General features: G+C 35.8%; 1 protein-coding gene across 1 annotated transcript; it reads right to left on the bottom strand.

The window, feature by feature from the left end:
* Positions 1-1,331: 1,331 nt before the first annotated feature.
* LOC148298399 (uncharacterized) lies at positions 1,332-17,791 on the bottom strand. Its single transcript, XM_088276898.1, has 5 exons — positions 17,546-17,791; positions 14,950-15,577; positions 6,401-6,629; positions 1,967-2,126; positions 1,332-1,538 (listed from the first exon to the last, which is right to left on the bottom strand). Exons 2-5 carry the CDS (start codon positions 15,338-15,340, stop codon positions 1,332-1,334), a joined length of 987 nt encoding a protein of 328 aa, XP_088133024.1. The 5' UTR covers positions 15,341-15,577; positions 17,546-17,791.
* Positions 17,792-24,701: the final 6,910 nt, after the last annotated feature.

Below are 24,701 nucleotides of genomic sequence, written 5' to 3'. Positions count from 1 at the left end.
ACGAGATGAAAAAACTTAAAGAAAAGTAAAAAGCGGTCCTCAAAAGTAAACATTTTGCTGAAGCACGAAATCGATCTTGAATTTTTCGACCAGTAAGAATTTAGTGTGGCACGTCTGGTGATTCTCATTTCCAATATGACTCCGACGAAAGCCGTACGTGAAATGCATTTCACGTACGTTTGTCGCTTTCCAATATTTCCATCTTGATCTTGAATTTATTGTCGCTTCGCAGTCTTGGCGAGTATAATAGGCGTCAATTTATCGATTCTCCGCAGTATAACGGATATTTATAATCAAACCCCATTCCTGAAGTCAATCTCGCGAGAAACTAAAGTAATGTGCCTATTTCTACACGAAAGTACATATCGCTCACTCCTTTCAAGAACGTCATAAATAAAAAAACTTGATTTTTCAGGGGAACGTTTTTAATGTTTAAGAATATAATACAATGTATTAAAAATAAATATCACCACTTATTGAACTTTTTACTGTGCAACAGATCTTTTTAGGTAAAAGCTGAAGGTTCTTTCTTCATTTGAAAAATATTTAGCACATTTAAAAAAAAATAATCAAACATTACCTTTTCTTCAAAATGCAAAAACAACACTTTCTGCCCTGTAGCGGGTAAATATTAAGTTATAAATATGCTGCTTTTGCTGGGATATAGTACATTTTCTGGGCATTCTGAAAACATGCACAACTGAAAATTGACTAATTTTGATTTATGACGTTCTTGAAAGGAGTGAGCGATATGTAAATTTATTTATTAAATGAGGTCATTAAAGATTCATTTAAGAAATTGAGCTCGTAAAATAAATGGCGAGAGTTTAAATTAGTTTCTGCCTCTTGTAGTATAGAGATGTCCAGTCTGGGATTACTCAGGCGCAGCTCCAAGCAACACCGCTCCGCCGCCCTGGTCCTCCGCCCTGGTCCTCCGCCCGCAGGGTGACTCATCCCGGTTCCTATCACTAATTAGAGCTCCCTACTTCGGTAGAAGAGTGATGGCGCTATTTGTCGGATACCGAATAATGTATTACGCGAGTTCAAGCGCGATGGACTCGAGTCCGACATATCGAATATCCATTCTCGAGTACACACTTTATGGATTTCGTCCATTACTAGTGCATTACTTCGAGTGTCGTACTAAGGCATGTATGTAATATCGATAACTCATTTCTTGTTTTTTTTTTGCAAAATATGTCGAAAATTAGTGCAAAATATTTATCGATAACTTTCTGTAAGTAGTCCATTTTCCAAAGGTGTCTGATCGAGGATTAATAAGCCCGATTTTATCCGCGAAAGTCGCAAGCAGGAAGAGATAGTGATCGCGATCAGCAGGAGACGCGAGTGTCGTCCGAGTTGTCCGGGCCGAGAGCCGAGCCGGGCCCGCGGTCGGGGCGAGAACGCGCTCGGACCGCGCTGCTGCGCCGGTGCGGTGCCGGTGCGGCGCCGGTGCAGCGCCGGTGCAGCGCCGGTGCAGCGCCGGTGCAGCGCCGAGGTCTGCGGTGTCGGCAGGCGAGGAGTCGGGAGTCATATTGCTAATAACTAAAACCACATTTCAAACTGCCGCTAGGGCATTTGGAGAACCGGCATATTCTAACATGCGCACACTACTGTAAATAAGCACGTATACGTAATAACGAATCCGAAACCCTGGTTAAAGATCGCCCGCTTGATGATTTATAAGGAATCATTAGTCGGTTTGGCGTAATAACGTCTCGTCTCTTTCGTAAAAATTAAGCGCGTATAAATATGCGGCGAAAGAAGAGTCGGAATGACGATAAAAGTCCGGAGAGGATCGAGGAATTCAGACGTCTCGTCTCGGTGACTTAATAAAGCCGACGCGAGACGGGACTATTAATAGTCCTCGCTCTGTCGGAGTCTTCGTTTTCATTTTGCATCTCGGAATGTGGAATCTCGGTGTGAGGAATGAGAAGAAGGATGGGTGATAAGAAGAGGTACTCACCAGGCCGTGGCAGGCGGAGAGCGCCACGTGGGAGAGCGGCTGGCCGGCCACCTGGCCGCGGTAGTGGCAGGCCTCCGCGCCCCCGGGCCCCCCGCGCCAGTGCGCGCTGCGCCCGTGTCGCTCCACCACCAGCAGCGGAGAGATGAACGCCGACTCGGGCCTGCGAACAGACCACACCGCATCAGTCCATGAATGATTCACCAGTCGCTGTTCCGCGAAGATGTTCCGCGACGCGTCCGCTCGCTTCGACTGCACTTAAGTACGTGGGTATACGCGGAAAGTGCTTTGTGGACGTCAATAATAATGTCACATAGATCTGTAGCGCCGCGGAAACATAAACTGTCCACGAAGCAATGAAAGCGATATTACGATACGCATTTTTATACATTGCACACTTTTACGACATACATTATTAAAATGAAAATATTCCTATGTATATGCCGCGCCGCGCCACAACCACGGAGGCTTCTTCTAATTCTCCGTACGTAGGTACTTTTCCACAATTGCTACGGTGGCGGTGGCGGTGGCGGTGGCGGTGGCGGTGGCGGTGGCGGTGGCGGTGGCGGTGGCGGTGTTACGAGACTTGTACGTTTAAACTTACGTATAGGATTAGGTAAGTGTATAAGTGTCTACCTATTTTATGTATTTTATCGTAGACTGGAATCTGACGCGCGGGAGTTATTGAATGTCTACGATTAAGGATAACTCGAATCGATCCGAAGAGGAACAATAAAATAAAGGATACGAATGGACTTATTTAAGACGAGCTTCTTGTACTAGTTTCTCGATAACTACAATGTTATTTCCTTATATTTAATTAAGCGTGATAAGTTTTCACGCTTAATTAAAATTTTCGAATAAGCATCTATTACAATTTACTATGAACTCGAGTAGCCTCGAGTTCCACTGTGGCACTATGTCGCTGTTTACAGCGGCTGCAGTCAAAAGGAAAATTATCGTGATGATGACCAATCTTCAGCGTGGAGTGGGACAATAAGATGAGTGAGTATACTCATCATTAAGTACCTATGTAAAAAAATTATATCTTAAAAAAACATTTAAATTTAGTTGTTATTAGAACATAATTGATTGCTTTTTTCGTAACACGTATGAAAACATTATAATTACAGTACCTATTTATTTGAAATAATATTTGTTTGCATTAAAGTTTTCAACCCTGAAGTATTATGTACCATTTGTCCATAGAGGACTAATAATCACGTATTCTGCGAATAATTCCGCATTCGTTCCCACACTTTTGATTTGAGGAATTTGATCAGGTTTTGTTTTTCAACTCCGGGAAGCGCAGTATCGTATTCTGTATCAATCTGTCCGAGAAGTGACTAATGGTCTCGAGGCGGGGCAGGGGGCAGGGGGCAGGGGGGGCAGCGGGGAATGCATCTGCATTTCCTAGAACACCTTCCGAGAACGAGCCCGAATGATTAGTTGACCTTTAAACATTTCGAGGACTAGAATCCTACTCCACCGTGTCGTGTGATTTTAGGGTTAAGTGCAGGATTAAAAAAATACTATTCATTCTTCTAATGTAGGATACTTGTATTGAACGGGACGGTGAATATATCGACTTATTGCTATCTACAGCCAAGGGAAGGAACGTGAGGAAGCGTGCACACGTGTACTGTAAGGTTTGAGCCATCGGTATGGTACTTTTTTCGCGCCGTAAGTGGAGTTAATACAATGAAATATATGTGTGCCAATATCAAATTACTTAATTATTTACAAAAATACAAATAAACAAAAATAAATAATTTTACTATTATTATTATTATTATTTATAATTTTTATTTTTTTTTATTTCATAAGTTAGCTTATATTACAAACAATATAAACATTTATTTACACTTAATTTACATCACGGATAATACTACGAGTCGTAAATAGATAAAATGAGAAAGGCTTATTAATATTCACTTCAATTCAATATGAAGAGAATTCTGAAATTTGAATATTACTGCTTAATTAATATTAGTTACATAATAATTGTTCATGTATTATATTAAACATTTTTTTCTTTTTTAAAGGAATAACCCGCAAAGCCTCTATTAGAGGCTTGTCTGCAGGTAGGATAGTAAGGATAGGTAAGGTAAATGTGTAAAATACATCACAAATACCCAGACCAATGGAAAATAAATCTTTCTTGAAATTATTTTACTCTTGACGGGAATCGAACCCGCGACGCCAGTTTCGCAGTCGAGCGTCTACCCAACTACGCCACGGCGCCTGTCGCGAGTTCAGTTATATGTATATTATAGCATTATTAATATAAAACAGGGAGCACGACCTTAATGAGCCCTGACGTGATGGGTGGTAGTGACAATATTATGCCATTCTTTATAGGTTGTTTCTTGCTAAATACGGACCTTTGTAACGGTATTGTAGACATTTGCCTCCTTGTCTTAAAGGTTTCGGACCAATACATTTATAAAATGTGAAGAACATCAGTTGGTTACTAAGCAGATAGGTGGTGACATTTATAAATATTTATGAGACGGTAAAATGTATAATATATAAAAGCTTTTACCTTTATAGCATATAAATATATGTAATGTAATAACATCATGGTTCACATGTTTCTGGTAATTTTTTAAGTGTGCAAAGAGCAAAATTATAAGACATCTATTATTGAAACGACATTATTAAAACAGACAAAATTAATAGTTACATTTTCACAACTGCAGATAAAAATCTATGTCAGTTAGTACCTATAGAAATATATGTCAGTTAGTACCTATATATAATTATTATTATAGATTATCGTGAGCACGTTTTATAAATCGACTTTAGATAATTCTCGATATATTTGCGAAATAGTTGTGAGTTTTGCTTCTGAAAATTAGTTAAACGTACGTTAATCTGTACGTTTAGGAACCAGGCACACGATACTGTTTCATCTTCATAAAGATAATATAGAAGGAAAACCTGTGTGTACAAAATATTAATGGTTATAATTTTCGTCCGCCTCCGTGGTGTAATGGTTGGCGTGTTTAGCTATCGTGCTGGAGATCTCGGGGTTCGATTCCCATGGGGGGGGGGGCGAAGAGAAATATTAATTATTTTAACCTCTAACAACTTGCAGTGCCCTATGCACCATTGGGTGCGGATAAGGGTAAGAAAAATAATAATTTTTGGATGTTGCTATTATTTGCGTACCTACTTATATAGTATTTTTATTATCTAGAATTGATTACGAATGAAGACATTTGAACGACTTTTCCTTTATACTGAAACTCAACATTTAATGCTACGTTCGGTTCAACCACTCACTGGTCGAATTAAATTTGTTTCTAAAGTACTACGATATGTATAAACATATGTATAACAACTGAGATTGCGGAGTAAAGTAGGCCGAAATAAAAATACAAAATGTTCTGATCTACTAGGCGGGTTAGGATTGCAGTTCGCGGAGATGTGTGTGGAAGGTGTCGCATTTCTGGGCGTCTTTTTGTTACACATAGTTAGGCGGAGATTCTCCACATACTCGCGCGAAGAGAGCGGCGAGAGTGGACAGTACACGGTACACGGTAGACAATGTGCGCATTTAAATAAATCAATTTAATTGGACAAGTTTGTCTGGCGAAACTGATATTATTGATGACTAGGAGATCCCTGGAAACAATATCCGCGATGTAAAATGCGATCCACGAATTTTACAGCCACTACTAATTCATTCATTTATCTTAAAATGGCAAATGAAAATACAACATTTGTATGTCATTGGAATCTGTCCGACGAAAAATGAGTAATCTGGTGTATCGATGAATTTCTTGAAGAAAATCATATAAATCGGTGATTTTATATTATAACTTCAATTTTCTCGCCAGTGTTGCTTTTTTACATCTTTGAAAAAATATTTCATATTCTTAAAAAAAAAATGTTTTTAACGGTTTTGTTTTTTCGGTGTTTTTTGTATTCTAGTAAGAAGTATATTTTTCTGGTTTGAAAACATTACAATTAGCTTCTAACCATATTGTATACGTATACATGCAATGTTGTAGCGCAGGTCGGGCGGGTCGTCGGGCCCGAGCGCGTCCCCGGGCCGCGAGGCGCCGTCAGTATTAGGGTGGTATAGTAGATAAGAGAGTCACCTGAGGTCGAGCCGCACCGTGATATTGTAGTGCAGGTCGGGCGGGACAGTATTAGGGTGGTATAGTAGAAGAAGAGAGTCACCTGAGGTCGAGCCGCACCGTGATATTGTAGTGCAGGTCGGGCGGGACAGTATTAGGGTGGTATAGTAGAAGAAGAGAGTCACCTGAGGTCGAGCCGCACCGTGATATTGTAGTGCAGGTCGCGCGGGACAGTATTAGGGTGGTATAGTAGAAGAAGAGAGTTACCTGAGGTCGAGCCGCACCGTGTATTTGTGTTGCAGGTCGGGCGGGACAGTATTAGGGTGGTATAGTAGAAGAAGAGAGTCACCTGAGGTCGAGCCGCAGCGCCCTGCCGCCCACCGTGATGTTGTAGTGCAGGTCGGGCGGGTCGTCGGGCCCGAGCGCGTCTCCGGGCCGCAAGCTGCGGCGTGCGCGCGCGCCCGGCCCGCCGTGCGTGGCGCGCAGCGCGTGCGACACGAAGGCGCCGTCCGCCGCCACGCGCACCGGCACCGTCACCTCGCACGCCGCGCCCGCCACGTGCTCGCGCGCGTACATTCCTGCGGAGGCCAAACAGTGTGTGTGTTACTGCCATGCGGATCAACTCGTTCGCGTTTCGGTTAACCACAAATCGATCATATTTCATTGACGAATCATACGTAAATATTATACATACTTATATATTGTGTCAAAAGTCGAGTTGTTAAAGAATGTAAAATCTCCGACACAAATTTTGAAATAGAATACGATTTTCGAATTTCGATGTAAGTACACCTCGTTTTCTTCAGGGAAGGATACGTACTAGTAAAAAATAGAAATATTAATAATCAACGCGATAAAGGAGTAGTTACTCGTAATTAATGCGATATTAATTCAACTCAATGCGATGCGACGCGTGCCGCGCATACCCAAACATATTACCGATGAGGCTACAACAGCTTTTTGGAATTTCACTGACGCGCTTAAAGATTTATTTACTTATTTAAACTTCATGTAGAAAAAAGAAATAAGTATTGGTTGGTTTATTGCTAAAAAGCAATACCTTCCAACCAATCAAAATCAGACTTGTAATATTGGCCAAAACGTTTGATACCATATATAGCTAATGGATTTATATTATCCACTGACACTTCGTGATGCAATTGCATTTTTAATATATTATTAGATTAAAACCAATATTTTTAGCTTTTCCACTTTATTTTTATTTGACCAGCGACCGGGTTTCGTCGTTACCGACATCGACATCAGTCTGATGATGTCGGTAACGACGAAACCCGGTCGCTGGTCAAATAAAAATAAAGTGGAAAAGCTAAAAATATTGGTTTTAATCTAATAATATATTAAATCCATATATAGCTGTTTGCATTTAGAGGGTACATATAACGAGAACAATTAAAAAAACATAAATTACAAACTGATTATAATAAGGAAGGCAAAGGAAAAGGGGAGTTTATGGAAGGAGGTATAGGGAAAAACTAAGGGAGGAGGTGCGATGGACAGTTAGGATTCTAATGATAGATAGTAATGTCTCAGACGTTTCTTAAAAGTTAAGAAGGTGAATTTTTACAAGGAGAGGTAATTTATTCCATAGTCTGACCGCTTGGACAGAAAAAGAATTACTGAAGGACGATGTGTTATGGCGAGGAATGGAAAGTGATAGACCGTGATCTGAGAGGTATATAAAATTTTCAGCAAGATATTAAGGTGCATTGGGGTTGTGAAGAATATTAGGTAGCGTGAGAGATTGAAGATTTATACGCTGCAGCGTATAAATCTTCAACCAGCGCGCTGGTTGAAGTGAAGCCATTTTAGATCCGTGCGTGGTGAAAAATGTTCATTTTTTTTTTAAATTGAAAATGAAACGGATGCTATGATTTTGTAGACGATCCAGAGAATTTATAAGATCGACGTTCGGATCAATGTAGCAAACATTATCAAAGCATATGGAAGAAAGAATAATAGATTGGGACAAATTTATTTTCGCTGTGGTCGGGAGAAAGTCTTTTTAAAGCATGAAGAGTGCAGGAGAATCTTTTAGACATATTCGGTAATGTTAAGTGTTGAAGTGGTAGTGAGATTGAGAAGAGAGATTTGTCTATGGCTACCAAAAATGATTGTTTGAGATATATATATATGTATATATATATATATATATATATATATATATATATATATATATATATATATATATATATATATATATATATATATATATGTATATAAATATATATATATATATATATATATATATATATATATATATATATATATATATATATATATATATATATATATATATATATATTTATATATATATATATATATATATATATATATATATATACATATATATATTTTTATATATATATATATATATATATATATATATATATATATATATATATAATCTTGAAACACGTGAGTGAATACTCCATAAAGCTATTGTAGCCTCACCGCTAATGTTCAATAAGTATACGCATTTGTGACATGTATACTTAATATATGATTTATATATTGACCTTTGGGAGTCAATGGGACATGACGTTTTATGTAATTATCGGAGATCACTCGACAAGTCTGCGATTAGCAGCTGAACTAATAATTCATTGGTCTGTAGTCGTGCTGGCGGAATAAATAGATACACCGATATACAGTACATACGAATAGGTCGTACCTCCACGGTGCAAATGTACGAAGCTTTCTAGAATTAAAATATAAAATCTCTTCAACTAACTTAAGAATCAACCAGTGGATGCAACTTTCGGAATATGACAAAGGATATTATCGCGATTTTAAATTCTAATGCAACTCGTGGACTTCATATCCATGTATTTTGCCATAGAAAATTTTACGTCGTTGTCGTCATAAGATAACCGGTTAGATTTCTACTTGGTTGAATAATAAAAGAGGCAATTTTTGTTAACAATGTTTATTTTTACTTTATACTAAATGATATGTAATAAATTACTTTCCCGCGATAGTACATAAATCTGTGGAAGAGAAACTGTAATCCAAAATATATACCCCCAAGTAAAAAAATCGTATTTTTTCAGACATTAAAGTTTATTACTACTACTATACTATACTATACTATTTGAATTATTTTCATAAAAAAAAAACACTAAATAAAAAATGTCACCATGCAAACGCATATATAAATACAATGAAAATATTATGGTTTTTTTATTTTATATTTTTGACGAACATTTTACGAGCATATATGGCTCACTCCTTTCAACAACGTCATATATTCAAAATTGTCAATTTTTAGTTGTGCATGTTTTCAAAATGCCCAGAAAATGTACTTTATCCCAGCAAAAGCGGCATGTTTTTAACTTAATATTTACCCGCTACAGGGCAGAAAGTGTTGTCATTGCATTTTGAAGAAAAGGTATTGTTTAAGTATTTGTTTTAAATATACTAAATATTTTTCAAATGGAGGAAAAACAGCCCGGTTTTACCTAAAAAGATCTGTTGCACAGTAAAAAGTTCAATAAGTGGCTTAATATTTGTTTTTAGTACATTGGATTATATTTTTAAACTTTAAAAACGATCTCCTGAAAAATCAAGTTTTTTTGAAATATGACGTTTTTGAAAAGAGTGAGCGATATGTACAAAAGTATTTAAATATTTATCATATGTTAGACGAGGCATTGGGTTCGATTATTGATGGGTTGAGTCGCTGATATACGCTTTAATAATTAATATGTTACCTTGGATTGAAACTTAAAGCATAAGATTAATCGTCGTGCCTGAATACAAAATACATAATAATATTAAAATAACGACGTGCAATGCCCTATGCACCGGCGGGGGTAGGAAAAAGAGACAAAGAACCTAATCCAAACAGCTCTAAAAGTTACAGACTTGGACAACTCGTAGCAGTTTTCTTTTGATGGGATGGAAGGTTCCGCTTTTTAGCTATTAGCCTAACAATGAGTTCAACTTTTGTATAAGAAATTAAATAAATAAAAAATAAAGAAGATTTACGTAAAATTAACGCTAAAACAAAACTCCAAAATGATGGGTGGTAAAATTAAACAGGTACTATGTTGAGTACATTTCAACGTACACACAATAATCTAAAATCGACCGGAAATAAATACAATGCCAACATAAACAAATTTTATTTTTTTTAATAAAGTATTGCCCTTTTTCATATAACACAAAATAATGATGAATTACTTAAGAACTTCGACACATCGTATCGGAAATAAATAATATCCGAGATGAATTGTTCTACACATGTAGTGTATATTTCTCGATATGCTAAGAATAATCGATAAGAATAAGAAAATATCAATTTTAGGTGTAAAAATACCTACGTGAACAAAACCAGCTAATCGTCATAAGCAAAGACCAGAATTATGATAAAAAATAGTAACAACTCATTCGATGGATATCGTAATGCCCACGTACCTATCTGACCATCGCATCGACAGAATAGAAGAGATCCACCGTTATCGATGTTTATAATTACTTACGTCTATCGCGCGGTGACGTAGTATCGTGTGCTCCCCTAGAGATAGTTAGTCACCGGTTGCTTTATCCGTAACAGCATCGGCATCAGCGTCAGCGTCAGCGTCAGCCGAGGGCCGAGACAGATCTCGGTAGCGTTATCTCGCACTAGGAAGATAGCGCATAGCGTGTTATGTCACCGCCCGCGGCCGTGTAACACTATCGTGTATGGTACGAGTACATGTACTATGGTACGCCGCCTCTCGAACGAAGATACGAGTATCAGGTTTAATGCCGCGATATTGGTCGCCCGCGAAACCTTTTCATGTTCCTGAACTTTGGCCCGTAGACAAATGCATATCATTTTATTTTGTGTAAGTATAATAATAATAAAAAAAAAAACATGTGTACGTATGTAACATAAAAGGCAGTTTTTAAAACGCTTACGTTAGTTTTCGAATATTAACGTTTCTATGAAAATAAACATTATCCTTACGTATAAAATAGCCAGTAAAATTCAAAATATTGGAATAAAACTCTTACATGTAATATTATCGACGATTATTACGTTTTCAAAGAAAATCCTTTTAATATTTTTTTGAGTGTCTAGGTATCTCTATCTTAATGCTTTAAAGTCAATACTTACCTTGGAATGAATTTTTAGGAAACAGTAGTACAGTTTTAATATACCAATCCATGTAGTAATTGAACACTTGAGTATTGATCGGTAAAGGGGCTTTCAGCTATTTATATATATATATATATATATATATATATATATATATATATATATATATATATATATATATATATATATATATATATATATATATATATATATATATATATATATCGCTCACTCCTTTCAAGAACGTCATAAATCAAAAAACTTGATTTTTCAGGAGAATGTTTTAAAAGTTTTAAAATATAATATAATGTATTAAAATAAGTATCAAGCCACTTATTGAACTTTTAACTGTGCAACAGATCTTTTTAGGTAAAACCGGGCTGTTTTTTCTCCATTTGAAAAATATTTAGTTTATTTAAAAAAATAATTATACAATACCTTTTCTTCGAAATGCAAAAACAACACTTTCTGCCCTGTAGCGGGTAAATATTAAGTTAAAAATTTGCCGCTTTTGCTGGGAGGTAGTACATTTTCTGGGCATTTTGAAAACATGCACAACTGAAAATTGACGATTTTTGATTTAGGACGTTCTTATACATATTTCTTGTATATTTCTTGATATTGTGTGAATTTCTCGATAATTCTTTTCCACATTAACTGAAAGTCGTTTGGATTATTTCGACCTTACCGTAACGAAAAGCATGTTAAAAAGGGATTAGGTCGTTTACCTCCCCTTATCCAAACCTTAATCAAGTGATCATATTCTTTGTCAAATAAACCGAAAAAACGTAAAGAAAAACGCAGACCTTTTCGGAACATATAAAGAAATTTCAATATTTATTGCGATCCCGGCTTTTCTATTACGTTAGTTGTTTTAAAATTAATTCACATATAACTAAACCTTTTTTTTTAATGGTGTTTATATTACCTAACTAAATATAAAATTAGGACGAGCCATTAATTGTTTTACATGAAGTACGATCAGTTATTTATAAATTTTTATTTACCCTTTTTGGGTTCCTGAATCCAATATTCGATAGAAATAATAATTTTATTCTCTCAATATATCGAACACTGACGAAAAATGACTATTGGCAGCCAGCTGGTAAGAGCTTAGTGTCAAAACTTGCATGACTTGGATGCGATTGTGAGACATTTAAAAAAAATCAGTCTTTAACTATATTGGTATTTTTAAAAATCGTATTATATGGGACGACAATATGCACGATATAGAAGTCAGAGGGGCGAGAATCCCTACCATATAGAAGTGAGAGTAGCGCATGTGGCGACGCGTCAGTGCGGGCGAGGAGATGGCACGATGGCAGTGTAGATTCTTACTAACGTGTATCTGTACATATTATATATAGTACGTACACTGCGGGAAAGTCGGCCTTATCACCTGTCGTGTGTATTCAGCGGCACATAACACTATGTAATAAGTAATAATAGAGCGTCTTTTATGTAATATTTACATTACATCATACTTTAGTCGGAGATAAGAAAGATGCCTCTTCATGATGGCTCTTTGGCGCGCATCATAAAACGTTTACATTTGTAGAATCATACTACACATGTCGCGGTCCGTCCATGTAGATAATGAGTATTGTTTTCGATTCGATGGTTTGTATCCCGATCACCTTACCTTACCCTCACCTTACTCTCACTCATTAATATACACATAGAGTGATGTAGTGGATTAATAGAATGCAATCTTGATCCCATATTACTCGATACGGGGTGATCTCGGTGTCACGAGTATTAAGTTACGTTTCAGATTAGAGATATGCCAAGTCTAGACTCTAGCTGTAGACTAAGGTCACATAAAGAGTTGGAATGGCCGGAACGTCTCGCGCGGTAGTAAGTTAGAGATGGGTGGCAAGTGGCAGTGTAGGGGTGTGCTGACTGTTGACAAAGCTGGTGAAGGTGCCATCCGATAGTGTTTGTTCACCTTACAGTGTGCACATTTACCATATATCGGTTAATATAATTAATTATACTATGTATAATATGTATGTCTATATACACTATACACAACACCCTGCGATCTGAACGATATAAATCAGATATTTAAAAATATTTTTATAGCGAATTCGTAAGAAAATAAAGATGAACTTTACAAGCAAAGTTCTCGAAAGGGTTAAAAATGAAACGGAAATAATGTTTTAAAAATCTTTTTTGAGCTAGGGCCCTCTAAAGTTTGAGAAAAAGCGTATTTAAAAAAAATGTTTACGTGTATACATAAATATATTTAAAAAATACGGTAGGCAGTAAATGGCTGTTAGACAAATAAAGCTAACATTTAGGTATGCTAATAAAGCAAGTAAAAGCTTGACTTAAACAACGAAAACAATTTTAAAACCCCCAAAAATGACTAACATCGAAACCCGCAAATATGGCAAAACATAATTTCAATAACCTTTAAGGACATGGTATCACACTGTTTTCGTCAATCGTGTACCGTTAGAAAATTCTGCATAAGCATAATATATTTCTTCAAACATAATGCCTCGTAAAATTCTTGTTAACTTATAATTTGTTATTTTGCATTTGTTATTTTTTTCAGGACATGATTGATATTATTTTGTATTCACATGTTTTATTATTAAGAATAACTCCAACGTGCTTTATTAGGTTTTACAGAAAATAATCATAATACACAAATAAAAATCACACACACGCACGCACGCGTGTATATATATATATATATATATATATATATATATATATATATATATATATATATATATATATATATATATATATATATATATATATGTGTGTGTGTGTGTGTGTTTGTGTGATATCTCAAGAAATCCGAAAATTGTCCTATCCAAGGAAAAAATAGCTACCTATACATAATATTTCAAAGAAAGAGCATTTCATAGAAAATTTAACCAATTTTAAACAATATAGTTTTATGCGACTTCGACCATTTTACCCATTATTGAACATTTATATTGCATTATTTTTTTAATAAAATTAACGCACTGTGGTTTGGATTCCATTCGTATATGTCATTTAAAATTAAAATACAATTTAAAAACATTAACCCATTACAACGTTCCCATTGATAAACGCGGTACCTATCTTAACGTTATAGGGAGGTTTACTATATACTCTTTCAAAATTGATGCAATATGGATGTTCAATAATTGGCAGAATAGTGAACGTTACACTAGTGTATAGAGTTATCACTCAAGCCTGCCAAATAGCTGGTTTCTAGTCCTGGAATGCTCACACTTTCATTTTCTCTCAGATACAAGCTTCGTCTCAGCCGAGACACCTACAGTAAATCATCATCTGTGGGGTGAATAATCCATACTTGGAAAATAATATCCGACACGTTCATACGGCCCAGCGTATTCCCACACAAAGCTGTACGCAGTTTCTAGTTCTAAGTAAGGGGCACAAGTCTGCGGTATATATCACAGACTTGTGCCCCTCTTCCGTTTCGCTATAGATATTACATATAATTAATCTGATACTCTTTGTTCTCTGGTAGCTTCCCTCGAGTGGCAGATGCAGTTGCTTGAAAATCTTCTCAAAATACAAAACTTACGGAGATATACAGAAGTATGAAAAATTCAGAAGAATGCGAACTTCAAGTTTATTACCACCGGTCAAATAGATTTTATTTAGTGAAATAAAATCTGAAAATATTGAACTTCCACACAACTGAGGCTACGTAGGCGAATTTGGACTCGAAGAAGGAAGAAAAAATGTCTAGAAAAAAAATGTATTCTCTTTCATTCGGTCATCGAAATTTGATTTTTTTAAAATAAATATAAACTCACCTAAAATGTTTTCGTCGGATTCATCGCTGGATTCGTTCATCAAGTAGCGCGCGTCCGGCCCGGGGGCGTCCGGGGGTGCCGACACCTCGCCAGCGGGGGCCGCCGTCGGGGAGGCTGCCGCCGCGGACGCCGCGGACGCCGCGTCGCCCGGTGACTCCGCTCCCTCGCCTCGGGAGGCGGTCCAAGCGTCGTAAGTATAAAAGGCCCGGACATCGTTCGTGTCGAGCGAATCGCTCAATATCTTCTTATTATTGTAGTTATCCGAAAAGTCACCACCATTATAAAAATTATTATTATTAACGGAAATAAGTCTAGCGTTGCACCAAACGAGGAGGGTTTGGAAAAGGAGGAGTTTGAAGAACAGAAACCAAACTGTCCTCTGAAGGCACATGATGTCCGGAGTCCGCTGTCCGCTGTCCGCTGACACTGTTCACTGTCCACTGTTCTAACGTCCACTTCGCATCACCCGGCTGCGTGACGTCACATCCCACGTCAGGAGGGTACGCTACCACCGCGCATGTATGATGGTGTTCGGCAGAACAAACGCTGGTTCCTGCTGGTTCCGAAAACATTAACTACTCATTTTTCGTTGGTCGTTTCGAAGATCGGTACATTTTTTCAATTTCATCTGAAACAAAAAAATAATTCGTCAAATTCTTCCGACCGCATCCGACGATACATAGGGCACTGGGTCGGTTCGAGACAGCGTTAACTTTACCGCTAATTACGCTAATACAGTGTGATCGGTCCGGTGCTCCAGATTCTTTTAAGAATGGAGTACATATAATGAATATTCTTCACCCGGTCGCCTTCATTATATTTCTGTATCTCATCAAATGTACTGGCGTTTACTATATTTTTAGGAAAAAAAAGTGTAGAAAACGGAGTGTGAAAAACGCGTGTAAATATTAGATAAAATTAATAGGTGTTTCAATATGGATGTTTTTAAAAATTTGGTCTACGCGCAATGTTTCCCAATCGTTGCCAGTAAGCCACGCATGTCGGGCACGTACTCGGACTAATTACAAATTATTGACGAATGTTAGTGAGTGATTTTGCACGTATTTATAGTACTACATATGTACTGTTCTGGTATAATAACGCTCTCTCAGATTGTAATCGGAACAATTGATTTAAATATTAAGAAATGAATAAATATTAGTCTCCAAACATAAAATTGAAAGTGCATAAGGTGTTTTCGTAATAAGCGAACTGCAGACAAACAAGTCGGATGTCTGGATCAGTACATGATAAATTACTCACTTGAACTAATACGAGTACACGTACGCCACTACTCACTACCCACTATCACCAGGTGGATATAGTACAATTTTCCCAAAACAGATTATATTTATTCTCTCAGATGATATTTGAACTTTTCAAAACTAAAATTTTCATTCGGCATCTAAATAAAATAGATGTAAATGAGCGCTATCCATGAGCTCGTGATGAGTGATGAAAATGAGCTCTTAATAGTCTGGTCAAAGTAAAATGCAGTGTTTTATAACGTATAAAACAAGAGTTTTCAGTAAAATTTTCTCGACTCGACGTAAATTTCATGGTTCATAATAATAGCACCGGGAACGGGTCAATCAGACTCCGCGCTCTTTCATCGGGTTATTGTTTACTTTGATTGATTTTATATATATATATATATATATATATATATATATATATATATATATATATATATATTTTTTTTTTTTTTATATTTTTCAAAAAAAGAAAAAAGAAATAAATAAATAATAAAATATATATATATATATATATATATATATATATATATATATATATATATATATATATATATATATATATTTTTTTTTTAAATATTTTTATATGTATTTTTTATATTTTTATATTCATTTTATATGTATATATATATATATGAATATATATATATATATACATACATACATATATATATATATATATATATATATATATATATATATATATATATATATATATATATATATTTATATTTATAAATATATATATATATATATATATATATATATATATATATATATATATATATATATATATATATATATATATATATATATATATATATATATATATATATATATATATATATATATATATATATATATATATATATATATATATATATATATATATATATATATATATATATATATATATATATATATATATATATATATATATATATATATATATATATATATATATATATATATATATATATATATATATATATATATATATATATATATATATATATATATATATATATATATACATTTTTTTTTTGTATTTGTATTTGTAGTGAAAATTGCATATAATTTTGAAATTTATGTAATCAAATCAATAATTTAATTTAATGTTGTTTAATAATTTAATTTAATGTTTTTGAATCCATTATTTTTCTGAAATTTATTGCAATTAACATTTAACAAAATCTATCGCTATATAAAGCCGCGAAATGGAATTAAGAAAAAAGTACTTCTATTGAATTCACATCAAATATGTAATTATAATGTTAAAATGAAAAAAAAACGCATCACTTTGATTATCCGTAAAATATGAATATTGGATAATAAATACGTACGGTGCATTATGCGCGAACAAGTATCGGGGAGATGGTAATCCTGGGACAACGTGACACTGACAGGAGGACAGAAGCCGGCGACACGTGGTGCCCGGCGCACCGCTATTTGTTTACTCGGCCGCGGGAGCGCGATAACTGAGTCGCGGGTCGCGGGTCGCTGGGCGCGGAGAGACACGCGGAACACGATCGGCAGCGCGCGCGGCCCGACAGCCACTGGCCGGCGGCGCGCGGCGCCCACCACCCTGCCTTCTCGGGGCCCAACGACTACATAATATGCGCTCGATCTAATGGGAGTTAAGTGTGTATGCAATATCTGCTCATTCTGCCAGAGAAGTCGCTTATCTTCTTCTCACCCTTATCCGCACCCGGCGGTTCGTAGAAAACTTCAGTGGAACGTCTCATAACGAGTTTAATTCGTTCCAGCGTCTTACTCGTTAAGGGAAACATTTTTTCCCATACACACTTAAAATATTTCACACTTAAAATATTTACGATACGTTCCAGGCCGAAAGAAAACTAAATTTTTTTGAAAAATGTTTTTCAACGTTTATTCGATAAAAATAAAATTTATAAATTCTTAAGGAGTGTAAACATTTTGATTAAAAAAAGACGTAAATAAAAATATGAATTTATGACAAATAATAAATCCCTTGTAGAAAATTGTCATAAGACAATTGTTTTCGCCGACGCTTCAAAATTTGGCGAAAATGTGTCACAGTATTATCGTTGAATAAATTTGCACCACGAATAGTCACCTACTTATTGGGGTGAGGGTGATGCTTCTTAATGTTCGATGCAAGCGTTTCCCGCGCTTTCAGCATTTCTCTTATCGCGCTAGAAGATTGTTGCTCCGCTTCTTCTTCTCCATAATTTGTTGATGTGAAAGCATAAGCTCTTCAGTGGTCAGCTCTTGGCTGTATTCGTTCACAAACAAGCTCTTCAATATCGTTGTTATCCATCTCGAGTCCCATGATATTGGCTAATGACACAATCTGGTTGACAGTAGACTATACAGTTACTGTTTCAAAATCACATTTGACAACACTCTCTGGCCAAAACTTTTTCCAAGCAGAAATGAGGGTTCTCTCGGTAAACCTCCTTCCCAAGCCGCAAAAGTCCCGGTTCACAAGTGAATGTCGTGGAAAAGGGACTTACCTTTACTCTGTTACTCGTTATGCGAAATATCGCTCGTTAAGGGAGATTTGTTTTTGATTTTTTTGCTCGTTATGCGAATACTCGTTATGAGAGGTTCCACAAAACTAACAAAATGAACTCAAACATAACAAAAAAAAACAACCTAGTTTTTTTACCTAACTAAACCAATCCTCACAAAAGTAAACCTAACCAAACAAATTGCCCGCCTCCGTAGTGTAATGGCTATTGTGTTAAGATACTGTGCTGGAGGTCCTGGGTTCGATACGCAGGAGAGGTCGGAAAAAATTAGAATGATTTTATTTTATACTCAAATATTTATTTACCGGGGACTGGGCCCTGAAGCGCAGGAATGATAGCCTTGCTTTCATCTGTTAACGATCAAGATAACACTGCGTCAATACGATGCAGTGCCCTATGAACTGTTGGGTGCCGATAAGAGTTAGAAGAAAGAAGCAATATTCATAAAAAACATATCGCTCACTCCTTTCAAGAACGTCATAAATCAAAAATCGACAATTTTCAGTTATGCATGTTTTCGGAATGCCCAGAAAATGTACTATATCCCAGCAAAAGAGGCATATTTTTAACATGTTATTTACCCGCTACAGGGCAGAAAGTGTTGTTTTTGAATTTTTAAGAAAAGGTATTTTTTCATTATTTTTTTCAAAATACTAAATATTTTTCAAAAGGAGAAAAAACCTTCAGGTTTTACCTAAAAAGATCTCTTGCACAGTAAAAAATTCAATAAGTGGCTTAGTATTTATTTTTATTACATTTCATTATATTTTTAAACTTTAAAAACGATCTCCTGAAAAATCAAGTTTTTTGATTTATGACGTTCTTGAAAGGAGTGAGCGATATATAAAAACAAATTTAACGTAGCCTCACATAAATAAACCTTACTTTAACCTACATACTTTACAAAACGTAATTTCACCTAACTTAACAAACTGTAAAAATGTAACAAATATAGTGAAGCAAAACCAAACCTAACTATAGGATACTTAACTAAACTTCACATAATAAGTTAACGGTAAAGGCTAAAGGCCTTACACAAGAACCTTAACCGAACCTAACAATATTAACTAAAGAAAATATGACTCAACCTAAGAAACACACACACACACATACACAAATACGTGCACAACGCACACGTGATCACGTGAACACGCACACGAGCATTCATACGTACACGGACACTTGCAATTTCATGTGCTTTGAAACGTGTACCTACACTTGCAATTTCATGTGCTTTGAAACGTGTAACTACACGTGAAAGAACACGTACAAGACCACGTGCTCGCACATGCGCAAAAACACGTGCAGGCACATGTGCAATTACACGCAAAAGTTCACGTGCAGGTTAACGTGTAGGTACACGTTCAACTACACGTGCAATAACACGTGCAATTACACGTGAATATAAACGTGTGATTTCTCGTACATGTGCACGTACAATTACATTAATTACAAGTACATGTGCAAATACACCTGAAATTAAACTGTAATTACACGTGCAATAACACGTGCATTTACACGTGTAATTAAAAGTGTAATCACACGTGCAATAACACGTGAATTTACACGTGCGAGTAATCGTGCACTTACACGTGAATTTACACGTGCACTTAACACGTGAATTTACACGTGCACTTACACGTGCGATTATACATGAAATTACACGTGCATTAACACGTGCCATTACACGTGAGATTTCTCGTACATGTACACGTGCAATTACACGTGCAAGTACACGTGCAACTACACGTACTTTTTCTCGAAAAAATACACGTGCAATTACACATGCAAGTACATGTGAAATAACATGTGCACATGCACACATGCACACATGCAAGTACTCGTGTAATAACACGTGCATTTACACGTGCAAGTACATGTGCAGTTGCACGTGCATTTACACGTTAACATATGTCACGTGCAATTCACGTGTTATTTCTCGTACAGGTACACTTACAACTACACGTGCATTACACGTACAATTACACATGCAATTAGACGTGCAAATAGACGTGCAATGACACGTGTAAGTAAACGTGCAATTACACGTGCAAGTACACGTGCAAGTATGTGTGCATTTTCACGTGCCAAAACACGTGGATATACATGTGCAATAACACGTGCCATTACACGTGAAATTACACGTGCAATTACACGTGCAATTTCACGTGCCACTACACGTGGATTACACGTGCGATTACACGTGCAATTCTACGTAAAAAAAAAATTACACGTGTAATAACACGTGCGATTACACGTGAAATAACACTTGCAATTACACGTGCAATTATTATACGTGACTTTACAAGTGCAATTACACGTGCGATTACACGTGCGATTACACGTGCAAGTATACGTGAATTAACGTGCAAGTACGTGTGCAATGTCATGTGCCATTCCACGTGGATTTACACGTGCGATTACACGTGCCATTACACATGAAATTACACGTGCAATTACACGTGCTTATTATACGTGAAAGTACTAGTGCAATTACACATGCAATTACACGTGCAATTTTACACTTGAAATTACACGTGCAATTACACGTGCAATTTTACACTTGAAATTACACGTGCAATCACACGTGCAAGTACACGTGCAATTTCACGTGCCACTACATGTGGATTACACGTGCGATTACACGTGCAATTACACGTGCTATTCTATGTGAAATTACACGTGTAATTACACGTGCAATTACACGTGGAATTACACGTGAAATTACACGTCCAATCACACGTGCCATTATACGTGAAATTACAAGTGCAATTACACATACAAGTACACGTGCAATTACACGTGCAAGTAAACGAGAATTTCACGTGCAAGTACGTGTGCAATTTCACGTGCCATTCTACGTGCGATTACACGTGCCATTACACATGAAATTACACGTGCAATAACACGTGCTATTATACATGAATTTCACGTGCAAGTACGTGTGCAATTTCACGTGCCATTCCACGTGGATTTACACGTGCGATTACACGTGCCATTACATATGAAATTACACGTGCAACTTTACACTTGAAATTATACGTGCAATTACACGTGCGATTACACGTTACATTACACGTGGCTTTACACATGCGATTACACGTGCCATTACACATGAAATTACACATGTAATTACACGTGAAATTACACGTGCAATTACACTTGAAATTACACGTGCCCATTACTCTTGAATTTACACGTGCGATTACACGTGCAATTACACGTGCAATTTCACGTGCCGCTACAGGTAGATTACACGTGCGATTACACGTTATATATTATTATACGTAAAATTACACGTGCAATTACACGTGCAATTACACGCGCAATTACACGTTAAATAACATGTGATTACACGTGCAATTATATGTGCCATTACACGTGCTATCTACGTGAAATTACACGTGCAATTGCATATACGTGCAAGTCCACGAAATTGAAAATGAACACTCTTTTATCTTTCTCAGCAGAACTCATGCTGGTTATTTTTATAATCTTTTGATTGGGATCGGTGGATTGTTGAGAGAGATTTGACCAATATAAAACGAGATTTTTCACGTGCTTCGAGGAAGCATGACTCTGGAATTTTGAGGTTATCGTTTTCTGTAACGTCCAAGTTGATTGAAAATCATTATTTCCATTACAACGAATAATCGAGACGACGGATCAATAATTGTTAGAAACCGATTCTTCTTTTTATACAGTATATAAATTATCAAAACTTTTAATCTTATTTAGAAACCGATACACTGAGAAAACAACGCATCAAAACGAGCTGTCAGTGACATCGATAAACACAAATGAAGTTAGCAGCAAAACGATCCTCAGCAAAACAAGTGTTGTTAAAAATGGCAAGTAAATTTTGCATGTTTGTAAATTTTGCATGTTGTTTTGACCTTTTTGCATGTTGCTTTGACCTGTTTGCACGTTCGTCGTCCATTACGTATTATATAATATGAGTTCATTTTGATTTATGTACGTAACATATGGGGATATAGCGTATACGATATATCCGATGGCGTATAAGTTTACGGATATGTATATACATGTATATGCATCCATCATCGGGTGCTTGATAAAATTATTCGCCAACGACGAATGCAACGTTATAATATCATCAAGCCGACACGTTCAATATATTAGTTCAATAAAATAGCATTTCATACAAACCATTTTAATTTGGGCGGTCGATGATATTTTTCATCATCTTATCATATCAACCAATATACGTACAAGCCAATTGAATAAAAATAACAGCAATCAAGCAATGATGAATAGGGTTTTTTTTTTTTTTTTTTTTTTTTTTTTTTTTTTTTTTTTAAGTCCCTGACGTTTCCCCTTACAGGACAAGTCTTCTACTTTCCTTCTCTCTCGCTTCTTCAAGTTCTCTAATCACAGCCCAGATTTCTCCCATAGACTATGAAATCATATGTTTTTCGATCAACGACAATAGTAAAAAATAATGAAATCTTCTCACTTGTTCATTTCAGGCACACTACCGCCACCTGTCTACCAGTAGAAAGCAGAAAGCAGATTTCTTCTACCATTCATCGATACGGAGTTTGCGACTATTCGTCTACAGGTGACAAAATATCTTCATAAAATGGTATGTTTAATTCATTTAATTATTATTATTATTATTTTTTTGTTCTTCGTTCATTTTTTCGCTACTTAATTTAGTTTATTCTTTGCGTACAAGATAAGAGTTTTGTTGTTTCTTCTTGCTGTTTATTTATTGATATTTTCTGTTTGATTTTTGACAAATTTCGTGTTTACTTACGTTCTTATGTAAATAATTTAATTTAACCTTTTTTGGCATTCGCAAAGGCGAAACTTAGACATTTTAACTTAAAAATCTGAACTTCTTCCTTTTGATCTTTGTACTTTGATTTTTGCTCTTTGCCCTTTGACCTTCGACATTTTCCTTTTACCTTTGACATTTTTCTTTGACCCTTGACATTTTTCTTTGACCCTTGACATTTTTCTTTGACCCTTGACATTTTTCTTTGACCCTTGATATTTTTCTTTGACCCTTGACATTTTTCTTTGACCCTTGACATTTTTCTTTGACCCTTGACATTTTTCTTTGACCCTTGACATTTTTCTTTGACCCTTGACATTTTTCTTTGACCTTTGACATTTTTCTTTGACCCTTGACATTTTTCTTTGACCCTTGACATTTTTCTTTGACCCTTGACATTTTTCTTTGACCCTTGACATTTTTCTTTGACCTTTGACATTTTCCTTTAACCCTTGACATTTTCTTTGACCCTTGACATTTTTCTTTGACCTTTGAAATTTTTCTTTGACCTTTGACATTTTTCTTTGATCTTTGACATTTTCCTTTGACCCTTGACATATATCTTTGACCTTTGACATTTTCCTTTGACCCTTGACATTTTCTTTGACCTTTGACCTTTGTGACCTTTGAACTTTGATCTTTTTACTTTGAAATTTACCTTCTGACGTTAACTCTGATAATTTTTTTTTTTTTTTTTTTTTTTTTTTTTTTTTTTTTTTTTTGTAGGTTAGGTTAGGTTAGGTTAGGTTAGGTTAGGTTAGGTTAGGTTAGGTTAGGTTAGGTTAGGTTAGGTTAGGTTAGGTTAGGTTAGGTTAGGTTAGGTTAGGTTAGGTTAGGTTAGGTTAGGTTAGGTTAGGTTAGGTTAGGTTAGGTTAGGTTAGGTTAGGTTAGGTTAGGTTAGGTTAGGTTAGGTTAGGTTAGGTTAGGTTAGGTTAGGTTAGGTTAGGTTAGGTTAGGTTAGGTTAGGTTAGGTTAGGTTAGGTTAGGTTAGGTTAGGTTAGGTTAGGTTAGGTTAGGTTAGGTTAGGTTAGGTTAGGTTAGGTTAGGTTAGGTTAGGTTAGGTTAGGTTAGGTTAGGTTAGGTTAGGTTAGGTTAGGTTAGGTTAGGTTAGGTTAGGTTAGGTTAGGTTAGGTTAGGTTAGGTTAGGTTAGGTTAGGTTAGGTTAGGTTAGGTTAGGTTAGG

This window comes from Brachycentrus maculatus, unplaced genomic scaffold (genome assembly GCF_059751285.1).
Source record: "Brachycentrus maculatus isolate JH-2025_06_01 unplaced genomic scaffold, ASM5975128v1 h1tg002105l, whole genome shotgun sequence".
Taxonomy (NCBI): Eukaryota; Metazoa; Arthropoda; class Insecta; order Trichoptera; family Brachycentridae; genus Brachycentrus; species Brachycentrus maculatus.
This window is presented reverse-complemented; position numbering and strand designations above follow the sequence as displayed.

Bases quoted from the DNA above. Each gene is read 5' to 3' on its own strand.
- LOC148298399 (XM_088276898.1), bottom strand. From the start codon at position 15,340: ATGTGCCTTCAGAGGACAGTTTGGTTTCTGTTCTTCAAACTCCTCCTT. The intron at 6,630-14,949 runs GTGAGTTTATAT...TGGCCTCCGCAG, and splicing joins ATCCGACGAAAACATTTTAG to GAATGTACGCGCGCGAGCAC. The intron at 2,127-6,400 runs GTGACTCTCTTC...GTCTGTTCGCAG, and splicing joins GCGCTGCGGCTCGACCTCAG to GCCCGAGTCGGCGTTCATCT.